At 38.2% G+C, this 17,285-nt stretch overlaps 3 protein-coding genes across 4 annotated transcripts in view; 2 read left to right on the top strand and 1 right to left on the bottom strand.

The window, feature by feature from the left end:
* LOC117510274 (E3 ubiquitin-protein ligase NEURL3-like) overlaps nucleotides 1-17,184 on the top strand; it is a 51,520-nt gene extending 34,336 nt beyond the window's left edge. Inside the window, exons 2-5 of one of the 2 annotated variants that reach the window (XM_034169914.1) lie at nucleotides 11,937-12,060; nucleotides 15,673-16,173; nucleotides 16,314-16,487; nucleotides 16,634-17,184. In XM_034169914.1, coding sequence (XP_034025805.1) covers nucleotides 12,036-12,060; nucleotides 15,673-16,173; nucleotides 16,314-16,487; nucleotides 16,634-16,782 — 849 coding nt within the window. In that variant the 5' untranslated portion in view covers nucleotides 11,937-12,035 and the 3' untranslated portion in view covers nucleotides 16,783-17,184. The remainder of the gene's footprint in view (nucleotides 1-11,936; nucleotides 12,061-15,672; nucleotides 16,174-16,313; nucleotides 16,488-16,633) is intronic. The other variant, XM_034169915.1, reaches the window with a different exon arrangement.
* inpp5l (inositol polyphosphate-5-phosphatase L) overlaps nucleotides 1-17,285 on the top strand; it is a 220,721-nt gene that overhangs the window by 184,274 nt on the left and 19,162 nt on the right. The gene's annotated exons all lie outside the window — the stretch shown is intronic.
* nkx6.3 (NK6 homeobox 3) lies at nucleotides 2,485-8,788 on the bottom strand. The gene is made up of 3 exons (XM_034169916.1): nucleotides 8,310-8,788; nucleotides 6,325-6,494; nucleotides 2,485-2,921 (listed from the first exon to the last, which is right to left on the bottom strand). Exons 1-3 carry the CDS (start codon nucleotides 8,722-8,724, stop codon nucleotides 2,691-2,693), a joined length of 816 nt encoding a protein of 271 aa, XP_034025807.1. The 5' UTR covers nucleotides 8,725-8,788; the 3' UTR covers nucleotides 2,485-2,690.

The raw sequence follows: 17,285 nt of genomic DNA on the forward strand, positions 1-17,285 counted from the left end.
CTTTTAACATTGAAAATGCCATAGACATGCTAACGTGTTAGCATCGGGATCCGGATCACCACTAAAATTTAATCACTTGTTCCTCTTGTCATTTCCACCCATTCCACAAAATTTCATCAAAATCCATTCAAAACTTTTTGAGTTATCCTGCTGACAGACAAACAAACAAACGTGACCGAAAACATAACCTCCTTAGCGGAGGTAACAGTGTGCACGGAATGCGTTTGGTTCACATCTAACAATATGCCAAAAACTGATGTGGATGCATTGCTTTGCAGTTGAATGTGTTGTGTGTTTTTTAAGTTTTAACCTTTGAAGTTTTAATTTACGTACATCATATATGAAATGTGTTCACTTTCATTTATGTGTAAATCATTTCATTTCAGCATCATTACATTACAAAACATAATCTGCTACAACACATTTGCACAATTATTTAACTCTGTTCTTACACGGTAGATGAAAATGTATTGTTTTAAATTGTTTTTCTCAGGCTGTGATTCATCACAGTTTATAAGAGAATTTGTCTTTAATATGGCCAAATTTTGTCTTTATGTTTTAAAGCTGAAACCATACAAAGAGTTGGTCTTGAAAATGTATTTAGAAAAATGTATTTTTAAATGTAGTTTGTTTTTATTTGTTTTGTTTTTTTTAAATCTGGGATTCTGCTTGAAGCTGTAAAGTGTGTTTTAGCCACATACACCCTGCAAATTAATCACAGCACACAGGTAAGATTTCTGTGGATTTAGTAATGGCAGTTTTAGAAATTGAGCACAAAACTTAAAGCCATAAGCAAAAACAGCAGCAGTACTCAAATAAATAAATAAATAACAAGAGCTTTCAACTTTTACTTTTTTTAAGTGCACCATGGAGTTTCTGAAATGTCATTTTCTACACATATCACAACAAAACTTTAAATAGACCAGATATGATTTGTTACACAAAAATGAAAAATTAAAGATTTCCTACTTCATTTTTTTACGTCTGTGACTCTTGTTTTTTTTTTTTTTTTTTGTTTTGTTTGTTTTTTTTTGCCTGTAATGAGCTCTTTTGTACATGATTAAAGTGTAGGTGACACGATATGTAATTTTTTTTTCTTTTTTTTTTTTCTTTTTTTTTTTGAGTATTTAAGACTAAAATCAAACAACAGTTTGAAATTTTCGCTCGTAAAAATGTATAACAGTGCCTTTCGAAACTAAGTAAATTCTCATTTAATAAGTATAATTTATATCATTTTGTGTTCAAAACACATTCTCGGGCACAGTGTGTATCATTCTGCATTCGAAGGGCTCCAGCCAGATGCCAGGAATGAACCCAAAGTGACACAGAGTGTCGTGATCCAGAACCGGGCAAAGTGATCCATTTGTGGCAAATATTTGCACCACACATAATGTGGTTTCACACTTTACGTAGAATGGCTACCCCATCCAGATTTTTTTCAGCTAGATAACATCCAAATACCAAATACAACAATACCCAATAAAGGACATTTAGTTGCATTATGACTCCGTATAGCGGGACTTTCAAAAAAGTGATCCAGAACTGGGCAAATGACTGTATCTGTTCCACCAAATGGAGATAAAAGTCATATGATCACAACTGTGTAAACCACAACCTCCTTTTAGAGCAGATTCATACAGCTTTCATGACTGCACATTATACAGAAAAATAAGAATAATAATAAAGGTTTGTTTGTTTGTGTGTGTTTTGCACTTGTGGTTAAACTTAAATTACAATAACAATAGACTTGAACAATGGAATTGAAGTATTGTGTATCTCTTTTATGAATAAATTGGACTTTTAAGCTGACTAAAAAGTTATGTGAAAAGTTTATTTGCACATTTTATTGATTCTTTGGAAAAATGAAAGCTTTCCTAATTGTAGTACACAAGATGAGCTTAAATAAATCCAGTTTAATACATCTCCTTGTTGAGAAAACAGTTTTGTCTACAAAATTAATCATAAACAAAAATAATAGAATTCCTGGTTATGGACTGGATTATGGGTATGAATTGAAAGTTGCAGTCGCTTTGGTGTGACATGCTTCATTTATAAAACATACTTGAAATAATGAAATAATTTTTTTTTTTTTTTTTTTTTTTACAATTTATGCCTACAATAATTACAAAATACCATGAGATTATAGCACATTGTAACAATAGAATTCATCGTATTTCACAATATTTTGTGTCATTTAGAATGACTGATACAAGTTTGAATAACTCATTTGCAAAAGATCAACCCGATCTCACAACAGTTTGTGATGCATCACAAAAAATGATTTAATATATATTAGTTCATGATACCGTCACGAAAATGTAACATTTTGTGACAGTATCACAAAATTTGGGGTGACGCCAGGGTGTGGGGGTGGGATTATTTTACGGTTAGAGGTAGAGTTAAAATTAGTGAACTAAACTTGACCACGTTATGAAAATGTGATGCATTTCATGATGGTATCACGTAAAAAGCATGAGACTGGGCTGAAAAGATATGGATATTTTGTGACATAATTTAAGAGCTCAAACACTAAACATTATAGACACAGAATGTGTCACAGTTGTTCCTGGTCTCCCCTACTCCAATCTAAAAAACTTTTTCACACACCTTTTAACACAACATGCACTACTTCTGATGTGTTTATAGGCTATGTAATGCATGTGTAATTAGAATGTTCTTTCACACACGTGTCAGACGTGATGTGGTCCAAGGCGCAGCACAGAGAAGGCCCTGCGATGTTTGCGCAGCAGGAGTCGGATCTTATCGTCGTCAGAGTCGGGGTCCAGAGGCTTGTTGTATTCCTCGTCCTCCACCTCGTTCTCCGAAGCGTCTCCACCCAGCCCTGTGTGGCTGACCTGAGTGGAGGTCGGCTCTGAGGCGCTCTTCTTCCTCCACTTTGTACGCCGATTTTGAAACCAAACCTTTCCAAGAGATTTTATGGTATTAGAATGAGCATATTTACAATTTTTGAGCAGTAAATAATTCTTAAATCAGCTCCCAAAGACCCATTCCACTGTATCTTAAAGATTCCCAGCACTCAGCACTGCTGGTCACCTTGATTAGGCCATGTTAACATGTTACGCATTACACACCACCTGCTGAAAGGAAGCATCCCAGACGCACGTCTCACCTGTAACTGCACCTCCCTAGAGAACAGACTGAGAGCCTATTTTACACACACATGCTATGAGCGGCACACGGCCAAAACAGACACAAAAACGATCTGTAGACTGCCATTTTGACATCATACTGACAACATTAAATGATTAACACATTTTATTGGAGTTTATATGACTGAGGAAGAAGTCACCGACATGAAAAGTATAAACAATTTAAAAATGAATAAATAAAAAAGTCACATAACTGCTGTCCGGTTACAAGAAATCTCTTTTTGCTCTTCAATTTCCCAAACGCTCCTCAAGTAAATTCACATGGAGCTCTACGACCCACAGCCTCTCGATTATAAAAATAATCTAACAAAGGAAAAGCTGATGGTGAGTCTCGATGTATTCAAATTTTTGTATTTTTAAGTTTATATAATGAGTTATATACTGTAAGGGGACAGTGGCCACCAAAGCTCTTTGAGGTGAAACAGGGCAGCAAAATTGTGAAGTTTCACTTTGTTTAATTATACAATAAGATGATTTGGAGGAGTGCGCTATGGCTGACTATCCGTACTCCATCGTTTACCCCTTGGTTACGGTGCAGTGCATCTGGTAAATATTCACAGCGCTTCACCTTCTCCACATTTTGTTATGTTGCAACCTTATTCCAAAATGGGTGAAATTCATTTTTTCCCTCAAAATTCTACACGCAATACCCCATAATGATAATGTGAATTTTTTTTTTTGAAAATCAATTTAAAAAAAAACTGTACAAAAGTAGCCTTTGCTGTGAAGCTCAAAATTGAGTTCAGGTGCATCCTGTTTCCACTGATCATCTTAGATGTTTCTACAGCTTAATTATAGATAATTATAGTGGGTGATTTTAACATCCACACAGATGCTGAGAATGACAGCCTCAACACTGCATTTAATCTATTATTAGACTCTATTGGCTTTGCTCAAAAAGTAAATGAGTCCACCCACCACTTTAATCATATCTTAGATCTTGTTCTGACTTATGGTATGGAAATAGAAGACTTAACAGTATTCCCTGAAAACTCCCTTCTGTCTGATCATTTCTTACTAACATTTACATTTACCCTGATGGACTACCCAGCAGTGGGGAATAAGTTTCATTACACTAGAAGTCTTTCAGAAAGCGCTGTAACTAGGTTTAAGGATATGATTCCTTCTTTATGTTCTCTAATGCCATATACCAACACAGTGCAGAGTAGCTACCTAAACTCTGTGAGGGAGATAGAGTATCTCGTCAATAGTTTTACATCCTCATTGAAGACAACTTTGGATGCTGTAGCTCCTCTGAAAAAGAGAGCTTTAAATCAGAAGTGTCTGACTCCGTGGTATAACTCACAAACTCGTAGCTTAAAGCAGATAACCCGTAAGTTGGAGAGGAAATGGCGTCTCACTAATTTAGAAGATCTTCACTTAGCCTGGAAAAAGAGTTTGTTGCTCTATAAAAAAGCCCTCCGTAAAGCTAGCCGAGCGAGGCAAAGAACACCTCCATTTTGGAGTGTCAGAGGACAAGTTGGGACATGCTGTCTCTCCACAATTTCTCTTATACTCACTCGACTGGTAAGCCACTGAAAGCCGAGATAGGCATGTCCCAACTTGTCCTCTGACACTCCAAAATGGAGGTGTTCTTTGTCTCGCTCCATCAGCGGCTCCGTCGTGACGCGCGAAGCCTCCGCGCGGCTTTCCATGACAAAATCTCTTGTTAAAAGTGAAATCTGCCGGAAAATGGCTGATGTCCAGCTCTTGTGATAACCAGAGAAATCGCACACGACGGTCCCGGCTCCACACAGCCATCCGTTTAGAAATGAAATGGTGGTTTCTGCCTGTCGATCGCGGCTAGGAGCGCGGCGCGCCGTGCGCCATTGTGGGCCGTCCTTAAAGCGGTAGTAACACTCCTTAATCTCTGTGAAGCCCGTAAAATTTTCACAGAAAGCCATGTGAATTTTCCGAATGGTTTCCAGCTGCCTGTCTCTAACAGTTTCTGAAAAAATTCTGATGGAACAAAGCCCAAATCATTCCGCCATTTCCTCGCAATGAAAAAACGATGAGAGGGATGGAGCAGTGCTCACTCAAAGCCTGCCCACAGGAGAATGATGCAACCGACAGGCGTGAAAAAACTCACGCATGCGCACGAAGGTTCAAGCTTGGCTGATGTAAAAACATATGAATCAAATCCATATATTTTTTGCATAAAATAAAAAGGTTGAATACGTTTCTCACAGACCTCGTATGTTATCTATCAGAAGTCCTAGATTTGTGTGTGCATGCATGACTGGGTGAGTTGGAGAAACATTTTTCTCCCTCTGCGTGCCCTCGGACAGCAGCCATAATGCATCATGATGCTAATACACGTTTGCAGGTGACCGCCGATAATATGCACAGGCAGAGTGTACTATATGTCCCGCTCCTTCTCTTTAGACCGTGCTGGACTTCAGGCCTGAGTTTTGGTGGTGTGAGGTGCACACACTTTCTTGTGACAAACTGCACACCCAAACAAACCTCATTTCTGTACCGACACTTCATCACGAGCACGAGTAGCATTATGATAGAGGACGCAAAATGACAACCGTGTTGGGTTTGAACTAGCAATGACACGTGCGTGTCCCGTGCACCACTTTGCCTTTCTGATTTTGGCTATAAATAATCTGGCTCCGCCCCTTTGTCCAGATGTATCCCAAAGTTTACTGTTAATACATTCTGGGTTTACCTAAATGTTTTGTCCAAAATTTATTTAATTAGTGCCTGAGAAATACTGACAACCAAAAACAAAACACACACACACACAAAAATGCAGGATTAAATTCAAAATCCTGTTGTGTATTGTGGAAGAGATTTAACTTCTGGTTGCAGGTCGTCACCGTCATCGGCCTACATTCAGCTTTTCCTCTTATAAAAACCACTATTTCCAACAAGATTCCTTAAAAAAGAATCCATGAACATGAAAATGCCTAAATCATGGTATTTTAATTAATTAATTAATTTAGACAAATGTAATGCACTGGAGGTTTCCATGTTCCACGTCCGTATTTTCATATGGTTGAATAGTTTTGTCTTCTTGGGTGTTTTTGTCAAATAAGAAAGACAGTTATGGCAATACAAACATTTTTATTACTATTATTTTTTGTTGTTGTTCTGCACTTGTGAGTAACTTAAAGTAGAAATTTTACAAACAGTACTGGAACTGTACCTTGACTTGTGACTCGGTCATACCCAGGGAATAGGCCAGTCTTGCTCTCTCAGGTCCCGCCAAGTACTTTGTCTGCTCAAAGGTTTTCTCCAGCGCAAATATCTGATGTCCACTGAATGTTGGTCTGGTGTGTTTCTTCCTGCCAGGCATCTCTCCGAGCAGACCGCCGCCTGAAAATATTAAAACCCAAAACATTCAAGTGTTTTTCTTAAGTATTAGCAAAGAGTAAAGTCAAATGGACAACCATGAAAAAGATGGACTACTGGTGTTCTTCCAGTTTTACAGTCTGTTTTTTAAACATGTTCACACTTCAGAATGTATGCATTTGTTGTATGTAAAATATTGAATACGGTAAAGAAATTGGATTTGTTTACAATAACAACTCTACCAAACTCACATCTCATAAAAGTAAAAATACATTTTATCACAATGTTAACTTGATAATATTCAACAGATTGACAGCAATTTATTTCCACACATGAATGTTTTTGTTGTTGTTTAAAAAAATACAAAACAACAACAACAAAAGATTTAAATAAACTGGCGAAAACAACATTATACAAATTTCTTCATGGAACTAGAAGTGGATCTGTCATTGTTTAAATTACATAAAAATATCCTGATGCATAAAAGCTTAAATAAGGTGATTATGGATCTATATTCAGATCAGCAAAATTTTATGTTTCTTCTTCTGTTAAAAGGACTCAGTTGCGCACACTCTAAAAAAAGGAACTGCTGTCTCAACAAGAAAAAAATTAATGTAACAATTTGCATAGATTTTTTTAAACATTTAAACTTAACTAGAATTAATACCACAAGACTTTTCTAGTTAAGCTGAAGTAACTTGAAAAAAAATCTATGCAAATTGTTACATCACTTTTTCTCATTGAGACAGCGGTTCATCTTTTAGAGTGTATCCACAAAACCTAAAGCAGCTGGATGCACATATTAATGACTTTTTAAAAAGAACAAGAATAAAAAACCCTGAAACAGAACATTTTGGGTTGAATCAAAACAAATTTGGTCCTCATTGTACTTTTGTACAATATTCTTCCTCTTATAATATACTGTAAGGTGCAGTTGAAGATTATAATCCTGCTGCATGATGCTTTCACCCACCCCCCCACACACACACCCTTCTTTCAGTGCTGTGCAAAAGATTTAAACACGTCTTAAAATACTCAAAAGTATTGAAAATCTGCAGAATAGCTAACATTTATTTAGAAAATACGAATGGGTACAAAGTCTAACAATTTTTCAAAATAAAAATACAATAACTGTTTTCAGTCCTTTAACGGCAAACTTTCTTGTATGGTGTCTTCAGCAATTCAAAAGTAAATCAGATTGTATTTCATCAGGATTTGTTTTTGTTTTGTTTGTTTTTTTTGTTTTGTTTTTTTTGCTCATTACTTTATTATGAACTATTCATTAGCAGCTATCTTTATTTTGTCGTTTTCCAAACTATAAACTTACAGGCAGTCATTTGATCGGGGCTTAATTTTTAATTAAATAAATAAATAAATAATAATAATAAAAAATCCCTCACTTTTATTTTTTTCTTTTGATAAGATTGTTTGAACATTTCCAGTTTGATATTCTGTGGTCCCCGATCCAGAAAATAAATAGTAAGCAAAACTCTCAAAAATATTTGTGCAGTACTGCACATTAAAAAGAAACATGATTGAACATATTGTCACAGTTGTGTGCATTATTAGAAACAGTCAGCATGCACTACACATTTTAAATTACACCTTCAATATGTTAGTACTTTGATCAAAGGTCTTTTTAAATCCTATAAGCGTTGCTCAGATTGTTGTTGTTTTTTTTAATGAAACTCAAATGATGAAGCTGCATATTTGTCTGAATTGTCATGGCTTTATTTGCTGGTTTATGAAAATCTAATTGTGTATTTCCTGCACCACCAAAGTGTGGCAGAGTGTTGAGGTGAAGGTCTGGAGGTGTGGGTGATGAGCGTTCACACTCACTGTTGGCGCACTGCTGCCTCCCTCCTCTCCAGTCACAGCCGCTCTCTGCCCAGCAGCTCACGCTGCGACCCTTCATGGGACATTCAGCTCCGGGCTTGGAGAAGCCACTCAGGGAGGAGTTGTAGTCACGGTTATAATACATGGACGTACTGGTGACAGAGGGGCCAAAGCCCCCCATGGTGGAGTATCCGGACAGCAGGGTGGTGGTGCCCGAGGAGCCCATTCCTACCATGGAGCGGCTCAGGATGTCGCTGATCCCGTGAGGAGTCCCCGCGGGCAGCTGGCTGTTCAGGCCCGGGTTGAGCTTGTAGAAAGAGTTCGGTACTGAGTACTGACACACCGGCGCCTTGAGGTCAGACGGAAATTGGTTTAGACTGTTGTTGAACAGGAAAGACCCCGGAATGTTCGGATCCATGGGGAAATGGCTCAGGTCATCTAGTAAGATCCAGGAAAAGACCACACCTGAGCCCTTGGGGTGCTCGCTCACTCAGAGGATGATTATTGGGATAAGAGGTAACACCCTTCGTCCCAAAGTGTTAAGTTTGAGAACTGTCCTGGTGGTTGTAAACTTTCTACCACTCTTCCCCTGTTCTCAGCCACAGTGTGGTCTGTGATCGCTCCATGATTGACGTCCTCTGCACACAGAATTTAGATTTAAGCCTCCTGTCCCCTCTCTCTCTCTCTCTCTCTCTCCTCAGAAAACATAAATATCTGGAAATGGAGTGGCACCTTGATCAAGATGGGCCACATTAGAATTCTGCCTGGGATTGGCCCAAATCTCACAGCTTCCTATTGGCTCTCCAGTGAAAGTCCGGCCTTTTATTGGAAGGCAGCAGATTAATTGTCTTTTGAACGGGTGTAGTGGGAATGGGTTGATTCTTTAATTTTTTATTTGTGTTTGATGGCCTGCCACGTCTGATCCAGCGCTGTGAAGCAGAAGCAGCTGAGCCTAAACCACTAACCGGGGTGTTTATTCAAGATCCTGTTCATAATGTGACAATCTCAATAAAGTCTCAATGGTTTGTTAGTCATGACGAATATTTTAGTTAAAATTCGGTTAAATTCGGTGTTATATTATCATAAGCTCAAAGATCAAACCCTTCAGTACATGCATCTTGTTCCTGTTTGCCCCATTGATTTGATCTTTCAACATTTACATTTATTTAAAGGGGTCATATTTTCACATGTCAGCATGGAAACAGAGGTTACTGGTAACCTTTTAAATACACAACATATAACAAGGAGAACACTGTGCATGTATGCACTGCTTTATTTTCCAAGACTTTGGAAAAGCTATGTACAAATTTAAACTGTGTAAAATGCAGTGAGTGAATAGATAAATTAATCTATCCCATCCAATTTGTCAACAAAATAACTCAGAAACAATAAATGCTATTATTTTGTAACTCACCATATTAAAAGGGCATATGCTGAGAACAAACACTTTTAAGTTGCACCATTAAATCAATCAAACAAACAAATAAAAAACTAACAAACAAAAATCCCTTTGTTTTGCCAGTGTAATATCTCATAAATGTTTCTGCCACCTGCTGGATGGTTAGCAGATGATGGATTGATGATGGATTAGGAGCAGGTGTGGTTAGTGAAAGAGACAGTATTTTGGCAGAGGAAGGTAGTCAGTCAGAAGATGGACGGTTGGACGCAAGGCCTTTGCAATACTTGATGGCCATATTTTGGCCTCAGATAGAAATGGTTACATTGTATCAAATTTGTCTGTTTTCTTCCATGTTGTCATGGGTTTGGAGTTTCTGAATAACCTGCTGTGTCAAAAAAATAAATAAATAAATAAAATTCTGGCAGGGTATGTAAACTTTTAGAGCACAACTGTATATAGTTCAGTCAGCTGTTCATTACTTTTTGCATTTTTTTTCTTCAGCTCAACAAAGCGAATTCCTTGTGAACACATACTTGACAATAAAACCTGATTCTGCTGCTATTTATTTCCTCATTTACTGAATTTACGGTTGTCCAATTGGACATTTCTGATATACACTCACCAGCCACTTTATTAGGTACACCTTGATAGTACCGGGTTGGACCCCTTTTTGCCTTGGACCCCACAACTGCCTTAATTCTTAGTGACATAGATTCAACAGGGTGTTGGAAATAGTCCTCAGAGATGTTGGTCCATGTTGACATGATGGCATCACACAGTTGCCAATTTAACCAGTCTGCTCATTCTCCTCTGTCCTCTGGCATCAACAAGGCATTTTCGTCCACACAACTGCCAGTTACTGGATATCTTCTCATTTTTAGACCATTCCCTGTAAACCATAGAGATGCTTGTGTATGAAAATCTCAGTAGATCTGCATTTTCTGAAATACTCAGACCTGCCTGCCTGGCACTAATAACCATGCCATGTTCAAAGTCACTTAAATCCTCTTTCTTCCCCATTCTGATGCTCTGTTTGAACTTCAGCAAGCACTGAGTTGCTGCCATGTGATGCCTTAGTAGCTATTTTGATTAACAAGCAATTGATCAAGTGTACCTAATAAAGTGGTCAGTGAGTGTATATGAGTGGGGCATAGTATAGTATACAAATAATGAATGTGTATGAGTTCAATGGTACAAATATTTCATTAGGTGAAAGCTGGAACATACCATTCAATGAGGCAGCACTTATGCACGTGTGTACTACAAAAAAAAAAAAAAGACTGTACTTCCTAAGTGCAGCAAAAAAAAAAAAAAAAATCATGTCAGAAATTAGTCCAGCTTTTCATTCTAACTTCCTGCTAACAGCCTTCAGACAGCACAGTGGATTTGTGTTTTGTGTGTGTGTGTGCGCGCACTCACGTGCATGTGTTCCCGTGTGCATGTGTGCGCATGAGTGCATGCATGCGTGCGTGTGTGTGTGTGTGTGTGTGTGCAATGGTACCAAATGTATGGAACCAAATTGCACTCTAAATGCAATGTAACACAAATGTGACAAATAGTTCATGTCATGTGACATCCAAAGCACCAATCAAATGACAAGGATCCACTCAGCCGTTGTAGTGTGGTATGGTGTAGTTTTACATGGCGTTACTTATGCTAATTCACTATCCTGCTCTCGGGGGTTTACACACAGGCAACACTCAAAAGGTTTGCTCTCATCATTTACCCATTATTTATTTATTTTACATCTATGACCATTTCCTGAATCTGCAAAGGTAATGGTAAGACAAATGTGAGAGACGCTTTGGAAAATGTTCTTGCAAGAAATAATTGTAATGATTCCCCTAAAACCAAATGATTATTAGTGACATCAAAGGGGCACAGAGAAAGGAAAATACATATTTCACACTTGCAAACAGCTCATGATGATCACGCTCTGCACAAAGTTGATGCATTTATTTGCTGAAGTTTAAAATGATTCATCTCTCTGTGCAGAGAAATATGAATATTTGCTGAATTTGATGGCAGCAAGTCTGCATGAAACACAAAAGAATTTATTTACAAAAGTGGAAAAATTATGGAACCAAAACCTATAAGTTAGAAAGAAAAAAAACTACACAAAAACCATGCTACACTGTGATGAAGCCAAACAGTAATTTTGCAAGGTTGACTCCTCCCTCTGCTCCTCTTCTTTCACTTTCCATCTGACTCATGGATGTTTGTGTTTTTAGGAACATGTGCTGATGCATTTGGAGTCATTTCACTTCAGAACGTAACCGGCCATGTTTTCTGGCAACAACTAAAGGAAAGGAATCGTCCTCATTCAGACGATGATGGGAAACAACAGGGTGCCTGGTGAGATGGTTTTATTCATCCATTTATTTGTTTTCTAGTATAACCATTTACTCCAAACAAGGATCCTGGGTGCTGGAGGGTGAGATGATTTTATTCATAAAGTTTATGATCAGCTTTAAAATCATTGTAGTCATCTGTTAAAAAAAAGTCATGATCAGCAATTATTTTATGTATTTTATGTTATTAATCCTGCTCACGAAAGCAGGAAAAGTACACAGTGCAGTGTGTGGTTAGTGCATAAATGTGTTTTTGATGATTTTTAATAGCAATTGATGTTTACAAAACTTAATAAAAAAATCAGAATGTTGTTGATTTTATTTAAAAAATGTACTGTTGAGCCTTTCAGTTTGACAAAAAAAAAAAAGACAACAGGACAAAAATCATCAAATCATGAATTGATAAATCGTGATGTTTTTGTAAAATGGTGAGATCGTTCAAGCAAAAATATTCAGTTGTAATAACTAGAAGCACTCTGAGAGCGCAGACCTCCGCCAAGGCCATAGGGTCACTGATGCCACATGGAATAAATTGGCAAAGAAGTGGTGAGCGGTAGAGGATGAGAGACTTATTCCACATCGTTTCACGCATCTACCGTCATGTTTCAGATTCAGTGGTTAACCCTCTGGGGTCCGAGGGCCTTTTTTGGACAGTTCACTCACCTGGTATAAATATTTTATTATTGCTGTCAACAGCTCTCCCTGCATCCCACAATCAAGTTTTATGTCTCTTTTTTTCAGGACAACCTGTACTTTCAAAATATATATGCTATAGTTCTGTTTTATAAGTGTAATAAAGGTTTACAATCAGAAATAAGAAAGGAAAAACTAAAGCAGGAAATAATTTTTCACACACATTTATTCAAAACACACAGCAAAGTAAATAAACTCAGCCGTCGTATCGGTGTCAGCCCCAGAGGGTTAAACCCTTAGATCTTCAGGAAATGTATTTATAAAGAGAAACTGCATGAACTACACAAGTTTTTTTTATTTTCTAATAACAAGTTTATTCAATGAGGAGAAACAAATGCTAAATTATTGTTGTGTCATAACTTAATTTTTGTTCAGCTTTTGTGACCCGTCTTCATGAAGTTAGATGCAAAAATGTTGAAACTGGCCATATCCTGCAATGATAAAGAATCTTTTAAAAAAATTACTGGATCCAGATCGTGTTCCAGATCATTACCAAAATTTAATGACTTCTAAGTTAGGCCAAGATACACCCTTGGTAAAAATTTCATTGAAATCCGTTGAGGATTTTTTGAGTAATCCTGCTAATAATCCAACCAACCAACAAACAAACGGACGTGACGGAAAACATAACTTGGAGGAGGTAATCAAATATAATCACACTAAACATTTATTTTCTTAGTCTTTAAAGATTTTACACTATCATTCATTATTTGGCATTAAGAAGCCCCCTCCCACCACCAAAAAACAAAACAAAACAAAAAACAAAACCACAGCTAAGATTTTTACACAGTGATGCGTATTTCTTAAAAGGCTGAGGAAAGGAACTTTATTTTTGTTGTTTAATGAGGAAACTGTTCATTATGTTCATTATGATTCAGACTCATTTATTGTAAACACAAGCTGAAGTCATAAGTGAAAGTATAAACTTGTGACAGAAATGACTTCAGAACAGCAAGATTTACAGCTGCACAAGCATTGAGGGTGATTCTTGATGCCCAGAGTGAGGATGAAAAGGATGATGGACAAATATATTACAGTGAAATAAATATGAAGAACCCTTAAACAATCTTTCAGTCATATCAGTCACTAAAATAGCTTGGTCGCTAATACCATTTACCAAATTTGCATTGTTCCTTTAAATTGCAACTTTGTAGATGGATCTTCAAGTTCAAGTTATTTTCATTTATATATCACAACAAAGTTGCCTCAAGCCGCTTCGCACAAGCGGTGTCCAACCCCAAGAGCAAGCACACAGGCGACAGCGGAAAGGAACTCCCCCCCAATGATCCAAGGAAGAAACCTCAAGCAGACCAGACTCAAAGGGGTGACACTCTGCTTGGGCCATGCTACAGACACAATTGACCAAACAATTTACAAAATGAATATACAGGAAATTTTGCCGGTGCACAGGACGGGAGGGTTTCAGAAACGGACACCACACCCATCTCTGGATGGAGCCGCACCACAAACAGAGAAGAAAAAAAAAACTGAATCGGACATCAGCAAGACAACAAATACAGTATAATTTGTCAGTATTAAGCAACAAGAAAAACAAAAGAAATACTAAGGTGATCGCCGGCCACTAGCTCTAAGCTTCACTAAATGACCCAGACTTTAGATAAAGTTGAGGCTGCTGCCTGCTCCATTTCCTAATAAAAGTCATTAAAAAGGGTAGAAAGCATAGTAACATACTATGCCAGTATGCTAGCCATACGAAAGGGAAAATAAGTGCGTCTTAAGTCTGGACTTGAAAGTCTCTACAGAATCTGACTGTTTTATAGACGGAGGGAGATCATTCCACAGAACAGGGGCACAATAAGAGAAAGCTCTGTGACTTTTTATTCACCCTAGGGACACAAAGTAGTCCTTGGTATCATGATGGATAATCTTTATACCTTTGTTCTAGTAGAAAAGCAAACATTTAGTGAAGTATGTGGCTGAATGCAACAACAAAACAAAACAAACAACAACAAATTACAATGTGCTTAGTTGCACCAGCTTCCCCTCTGCAAACAAATTTGGGGGTATATAGGAATTATATAGGAATCCCACTCTCCATGCAGGAAGCTGTCTATGAAAACTGTAAGGGCAGTTCATCTTTTTGGAATATTGGGTTTAATTGATGCATGACATGATACTGACCTTGTAAACATAACATCACACAATATTTGCTGTAGAAAAATAATGGGCCACAAACAGATTTATTTGATGTATATCTTTGAAATGGTTTGAGGTATCAACAATCACTGGACGACTTTTTGTCAGTATAGATGTCAGAGGAATACACCATATTTTACAAGAAATGGATGACAGACTTTGACTAGTTGATTTTAGTAGGTTGAGGTATGTTGCAATTTTGTGTAAAAACTGTGGCCTATGTCTTAAGATTCAGTTTAATCTTGTGAACGTAAAAATATAAGTAATTTGAGCATAAAATGTATAGTTTGCGAGTTCTAGGTCAAAAAGCAAATTTAACCCCAGACTACAGTAACCTTATAGAGATCTGCTGCCTGGAGGACTGAGAGCCTTCGCTGAAACATTAGTGCCACCTATGGGTGCAGTACCTTTACTTCAGGGGCCTGAGTTGTGGGCAAATTTGGCACCAGGGTGTGAAGTGTCATGATTCTAGGTCTTAACAGTTTTTGCTGCACAAACACTTTCAGCAGAGAAAGAAGAAGAAGGAGATGAAAAGCAACATGGTTATTTTGTGAACTTGATCACAGATCTCTCATTTTCAAAAGTAGAAGAATGTCTCAGACATTTGTGATACCAGCTTGGCAGCATTATGTACTGAAATGATCCAGTTATTTTTGATTCAGTAATTCTTGACTTCAGGTCTGTGCAGATTTAAACTGTTTGGCAAATAACACAGGGAGCCGCATGTTATTTGGCTAAACAATTATTCTTCTGTGTTTTTGGTCAGAGAAGACACACAGGTGTGGAGTGTCCTGTTTGGGTCCTTTGTCCTTCCACAGTCGGGCTGTAGGGGACAAGGTCCACCTGAGCTGCGGGGGTCAACTCGCAGAGAGAAATCCTGCGACCTTTCGGAACGGTCTGGTGTTCAGCAGTCGCTCACTGAACGTTCGGGAGAAGGTTCGTCTCAGAATCCAAAACGTTTTACAGAACTGGAGTGGGTCCCTGCGTTTGGGGTTCACCACCGTGCCGCCCACATCCAGAACTCTTCCTCTGCCCGACATGGCCATTCCTCACCTCACCAACACCCACGGGCACTGGGCCGCTCCCGTAAGTGAAGTCCTCTGTGGGCCTGGTTCAGAGCTGGAGTTCTGGGTTTCTGCTGGTGGTTCTGTGTACTTCAGAAGCAACAACAGCAGAAAGCACAAACTTCTAGTGGGACTGGACCTCAGCAAACCCCTGTGGGCCATGATCGATATCTACGGACAGACCTGCTCTGTTTTCTTACTAGGTATGTCTACAGTCTGCAAACCAAATTTTACATTGTTATATACTTGTTAAGTATTCCAGATGCTTCTCAGTAACCTTCAAGAGATCTGCTGCCTGGAGGGCTGAGAGCCTTCACTGAAACATTGTCATTCTTTGCGTCAGGCTCAGAGAAAAATAAATTTGTCATCACTCAAAAGTCCTGTCCTGCTCCAGAATATCTTACCCCACCTGATGTGAACCACTACCACAGTTTGAACGACATTCCACGAGTGATACAAAGGCTCCATGACAACAAAGATGAATGGATTTCCTTTACTGCCAGGGAAAGTCCATCAGGTAAGCAAGTCAGTCACTTTATTAAAATATGTAAGTTCTTCTCATGTACATGTTCTAGTCACACTAAAGTAGTTCATGTAGATATTCTGAAAATCAAAGGCCGTACGTGTACTCTGGTCATGACGTCTTCTCTGTTGTGTTTTTAGATGGAGACACCAGAATGGACTGTGTGGTGTGCATGAGTGAAGAGGCCACAGTCACTCTGATCTGTGGTCATCAGTGTCTGTGTGACCACTGCATCTCAAGATTTTTCCAAGAGTTTGGCACCTGCCCATTGTGTCGGCAGAAGATCTAAAGTCCACATCTGGTGGTGGGGGCAAGTTCTGAGGGTGTCCCAAACCTCAAGCCACCAGACAAACTGATGGACTGTAACAAAACAAGAGCTCTGCTCTAAAGGATCAGTCGCTGCCAACCAGTTAGTGTTCTGGTTCTCACTGATACTGAAATCTTCCTTGATTTTAACCCATGCTTGACGACTGAGATGAACTTGTACCTCAATTATCGTGGATCTGTGATGTTCTGGTTGAAGTATTTGTGTGAAGAAGGCCATGGAAAGACTCACACATGGACAGAACTTATTTCCTAAAACAACTACCTCACGTGCAGTGAGCCAGAGCATGTCCAGTACTTTGTCACATTTCAGCTGTTCAATAATATGTGAATATTTTAATTATTATATTAAAAGTGTAAAAATGTGTGGCTGCACCTCTCATGAGGTTTATTGGTGTATTTATTAAGTGTCCTTTTTAATTACGTGTTGCTGTGATTTTTAGGTTGTCTTATCATATTTATATGTTA

The sequence above is a fragment of the Thalassophryne amazonica genome, chromosome 5 (assembly GCF_902500255.1).
Source record: "Thalassophryne amazonica chromosome 5, fThaAma1.1, whole genome shotgun sequence".
Lineage (NCBI taxonomy): Eukaryota > Metazoa > Chordata > Actinopteri > Batrachoidiformes > Batrachoididae > Thalassophryne > Thalassophryne amazonica.

Bases quoted from the DNA above. Each gene is read 5' to 3' on its own strand.
- nkx6.3 (XM_034169916.1), bottom strand. From the start codon at position 8,724: ATGGATCCGAACATTCCGGGGTCTTTCCTGTTCAACAACAGTCTAAAC. The intron at 6,495-8,309 runs GTGAGTGTGAAC...TAATATTTTCAG, and splicing joins GAGGCAGCAGTGCGCCAACA to GCGGCGGTCTGCTCGGAGAG. The intron at 2,922-6,324 runs GTACAGTTCCAG...TCTCTTGGAAAG, and splicing joins TGACCGAGTCACAAGTCAAG to GTTTGGTTTCAAAATCGGCG.